Genomic DNA, 5,117 nt, shown 5'->3' with positions numbered 1-5,117 from the left:
GATGAAGCATAGCTAAGCTGATCGAAGCATGAAGCATGGCACAGCCGGTGAGGGCTTTTGTGTAATAAGCCTTGAGGGCATTATAGTCTTTTCTTCTGCAGTTAGTTATAACTGCTTTCTTTCCTCTTCGTTAACTTGGTGTATATAGCAATCTGTTTTCCCAGCTTGTAAGACTTGAGACTAATATTTTTAGTAATGATTCATCATCCTTTCCACACAAAGTATGAAGCTTACAAACCCTAGGAGCTTTGTAGAGCTGGTTTGATCATGGTATCAGAGCAGAGAAGAAGCTACGCTGCTGTAACAATGGCGCAAAACGTGACAGGAGGAGAGGATCGTGATGAACAGTCAGCTGGATCATTGAATCAAGGACAGCTGAATCAACACAGCGTTGAGTTCAACGATCCATACTTCCTGCACATTACAGAAAATCCAAATGTGGTGCTGGTCTCTCCAATTCTAGATGAGACTAACTATCCGTCTTGGAGCCGAGCTATGAAAATGGCGTTAGAAGTGAAGAACAAGTATGAGTTTGTCAATGGAGTTATTCCGAGCCCTACTGAAGCTGATCCAAGGTATGCAGCTTAGAGGAGATGCAATCGCATCGTGTGTTCTTGGATCTTAAGATCAGTAAGCCCTGCAATAGCTGAAAGCATCATGTACTTCGACAAAGCCTCAGAGATATGGAATGCTCTTAATAAAAGGTATTCGCAGTCTGATCCCCATAAGATATCTGAAGTGCAGAATGCGATTTATAAAAATGTGCAAGGAAATCTATCTGTTAACGAGTATTTCACCAAATGTAATTCTCTGTGGCAACAATTGAACATCTTAAGGCCTTTGCCTATGTGTGAGTGTACACCTAGATGCTCATGTACTCTCATGGAGAAGTTGCAGAAAGAAAGGGAAGATGACTATGTCATCAGATTCCTGGAAGGACTAAGTGAGGAGTATGAGCCTATTAAGTCCGGAGTCCTTGTCATAGATCCTATGCCAGACGTGGGAAGAGTGTTTAATATGACCTTGAAATTAGAAAGGAAAATCAAGGGAGCTATCAGTCAAAAATCCACAGACCTAATTCAAGCTAATGCAGCCCAGAATATGGATGAACAGAGTGTTGTAGCCTACACATCCTCAAGTAATAAAAAGAAGTTCAGCAGTAATGGAGGGAAGAATGTGCCCAAATGCACATTTTGTGGTATGCTTGGACATACCATTGAGAAATGTTATAAGAAGAATGGCTATCCACCAGGGTGGATTCCAGGATACAAAGCCAAACAAAAGGGAAATCAGGAGGGTTCACAGTCCATGAATACCTTTGTGAACCAGGTGGGTGAAACTGGCCTCTCTGATGATCAGTTTCAAAAGCTGGTAAACCTTCTGCAAAATCAGAACAAAGTTAGTCAGAACTCCTCCAATGCTGCTGTTGCTCTCACTAATCATGGACTCACAGCAGATTTTAAAGATCTTGGTGAAAATCACAGTGAAGGTAATCTTCTCATCAATGCTTTTCAGAATTCCCTAGATGTTTGGATACTTGATTCTGGTGCCACAGATCACATAACATGCTCAATAGAATATCTTAAAAACAGTTGTCAAGTCTCTGGAATATCTGTGAAAATGCCTAATGGGAAAACAGCTGAAGTTACTCATGTAGGAAAAGTGAAATTGGATAATAATGTGGTGTTACAGAATGTGTTATGCATCCCAACTTTTGCTTTCAATATAGTATCTGCTAGTAAATTAACCAAGCAGGCAGGGTGCAAAATTATTGTGAAGCCTGATTGTTGTGACATTCAGGGACCTCTTGGAAGAGTGGATGGTTTTGCTAAAGAAAAGGAAGGGCTCTACTTGATTAATAGACCTCCAATCAGATTGAGAAATCAAATGGCTGATGAAAAGTTGAAATTACAATGTAATAATCTTAGCATTGATGTATGGCATGATAGGTTGGGGCACTATCCTGCTAATAAAATCCCATCATTGAAAGGAATAAACATTACTTTTCCTGTTAAGAATGTTGAAATGGTCTGAGATGTTTGCCACTTTGCCAAGCATAAAAGAACTGCTTTTCATATCAGTGATTCCAGGGCTCAGAAATGTTTTGACTTACTTCACATGGATGTATGGGGTCCTTTTGCTGATGCTTCATTAAAGGGGGGACACTACTATTTAAATATTGTTGATGATCATAGTAGGTTTACTTGGTTACACCTAATGAAGAACAAATCAGAAGTTAAGAACATTTTTCAAAACTTCTGTAGCTATGTTCAAAACCAATTTTCTAGCAGAATTAAAGCTATTAGAACAGATAATGGCACTGAGTTCATGATGCCTGCCCTCCTTAATGAGAAGGGTATAATTCACCAAAAGACTTGTGTGTACACTCCACAACAGAATGGAATAGCAGAAATAAAGCATCAGCATGTGTTGAATACAGCTAGGGCTCTCAAGTTTCAATCTGGTCTACCTATAAAGTTCTGGGGTCACTGTGTTTAGGGATGTCAAATGGGCCAACCCGTTGGGTTTTGGACTAGCCCTACAGGGTTGGTGGACTTGTTGGCTTGGGCTAAAATGGTTTTTTATTTTTTCTTTTTGAGTTGGGTTGGCCCTAACCCTAAACAACGGATTGTTGGTTAATCCAACGGGCTAAATCACTAAACAAAATTTTTATTACAAATAGAGTAGGTTCATAACTATATATATATATATATATATATATACACACACACACACACACACACTATATATATATATATATATATATATATATATATATATATATATATAGTGTGTTTATATATACTACACACGCAGTGTGTGTGTGTACTGTGTGTGTAGTATATATATATATATATATATATATATAGAGAGAGAGAGAGAGAGAGAGTGTGTGTAGTATATATATTGTGTGTACAGTGTGTGTGTGTGTGTATATATATATATAGTGTGTGTATGGTATATATATTGTGTGTACAGTGTGTGTGTGTGTGTACAGTGTGTATATATATAGTGTGTGTGTAGTATATATATTGTGTACAGTGTACAGTGTGTGTACAGTGTGTGTATATATATATATATATATATATATATATATATATATATATATATATATAGTGTGTGTGTGTGTGTGTACAGTCTGTGTGTAGTGTATAAAAGTACATTATTTCATATATACTATCAAATAATGTACCTTCAATATACAAATAATGTACATTTAATATATTAAAAATGAACCTTATATTCATGGTCCACACAAGTTGTATAGACTATGGTCCGTCCAATAATCATTGAATATTACACGGGCCAGCTCAACAATCCATGAGTTGGCCCAACTCAATCCAATAACCCAATAGGGCCAACCCAATGAGCTTACTTTCTTATTGGATTGATCTTTTTAGATTTTAGCCCTGCAATTTTTAGGGCTTAATGGGCCAGCCCATTGGTTCAGGGCTAAATTGACATCCCTAACTGTGTTCTGCATGCCACATACCTCATAAACAGGTTACCAACTGATGTTCTTAATGGAGGAATTCCTTTTGAGTTAATGAATGGAAAGTCAATGGACTATAGTCAGCTGAAATCTTTTGGATGCCTTTGTTTTGGAGCTACTATATCACAAGGAAGACATAAGTTTCAACCAATGGCAAGGAAATGCATATTCCTGGGGTATCCTGCTCACATAAAAGGCTACATTTTATATGATGTAACTGACAAATCCATTTTTGTGTCCAGGGATGTTAAGTTTCATGAAAAGGTCTATCCATTCAAAGAAGCAAATTCTGGAAAAACAGAAAACACCAACAGTGATGTCTTTAGTCCCTCATTACCCCTGGTTCCTACTTGTATTAAGAGTGAATATTCACATTGGAGGCCTACACCAGATGTCCAGTATGCAGATACACCACATAGTAACCACATTAATGAAGATAATGAAGATCTCACAGCTGGTCTTGATTGGGATAATAAGGAGAACAGTGAGGCAGGAGTTGATCACAGTTCATCTCACATAGCTGATCAACAGTGTGATGAGGAAACCATAAATGGAAACAGCTCATCCAATCACATTGACAATCAAACCCTCAGGAGATCAACAAGAACCAAAAGTGCACCAATCAAGCTACATGATTATTATTGCCAATGTTAGGAATAAATTGTAATAGATTTTGATAAGCCATATTGTAATTCGTAGATCCCCAATTTTATTTTATTAGACTAGTCGAGTCTTAGACCAAGAAAGGGAAAAATAAATTCATTAGTTGAGGAAATGGATGAAGAAGATATCAAGCCAAAAATCAAGAATTTGTCAAGAGAAAATGGCAAACAGAAGAGGAAGATGTATGCGTATGAAATTTGAGAAAATCCCTCAAGAAATCCCAAAGAAGAAAGAACGTGACTAGAAGTTTGCATGAAGCTATCTTGAAGATCAAGCATCTATGGAAAGAAAGGAGTACACCAAGTGGAACAAAAAGATAACCAATAGGCTGTATGGACGAGATGGTAGAAGCTTGAAATATTATGTGTAAGGTCATAGGTTTGAATCTCACATCCCACATATTTTAAAGAAGCCAAGTTAAAATTCCATCTGATCAAGTAAGAGGCGATGGTTTGGCCGAAGGGATACAATTTGCAAGTCAATGGGATTCCAATTTGACTATGGGATGCAATTTCCAAAGTCAAAGGGAATGAGATTTCCAAATTGACTAAGGGATGGAAGTTTACAAGTGAAGGGATGCAGTTTCTCAAATTGGTATCCCAAACAAATTGGAACCCCGAAATTGAAATAGGGATGCAATTTCATCAGAAGAATTGAAGTTCAAATTGGTACAGGGAAATCAATTTGAAGGGATGAGATTTACAAGGCTTCAGGGAAATCAATTTGAAGGGATGAGATTTACAAGGCTTCAATTCAATTGGAGATATAGATTGCAAGGGATGAGATTGCAATTCCAAATCAAGTAAGGGATGAGAATTCAATTGACAAATCTAGCAAGGGATAGAGATTTCATTTCCCAAAATAGAAAGGGATGAAGTTTCACAAGGGAAGAGATTTCCAAGTCAATCGAAGAGATGAAGTCTGGAAGCAGTATACAGACCCAGATACACGAAAAACAGAG

The 5,117-nt window shown here is 37.4% G+C and overlaps 1 protein-coding gene across 1 annotated transcript; it reads left to right on the top strand.

Moving 5' to 3' along the window:
* Positions 1-306: 306 nt before the first annotated feature.
* On the top strand, positions 307-2,034 carry LOC109189724. Its single transcript, XM_019340335.1, has 2 exons — positions 307-575; positions 627-2,034. The coding sequence occupies exons 1-2, from the start codon at positions 307-309 to the stop codon at positions 2,032-2,034; spliced, it is 1,677 nt and encodes a 558-aa protein (XP_019195880.1).
* Positions 2,035-5,117: the final 3,083 nt, after the last annotated feature.

This window comes from Ipomoea nil, unplaced genomic scaffold, assembly GCF_001879475.1.
Source record: "Ipomoea nil cultivar Tokyo-kokei standard unplaced genomic scaffold, Asagao_1.1 scaffold1562, whole genome shotgun sequence".
Taxonomy (NCBI): domain Eukaryota; kingdom Viridiplantae; phylum Streptophyta; class Magnoliopsida; order Solanales; family Convolvulaceae; genus Ipomoea; species Ipomoea nil.
The sequence above is the reverse complement of the archived record's forward strand: the minus strand, read 5'-3'. Positions and strand labels throughout refer to the sequence as shown.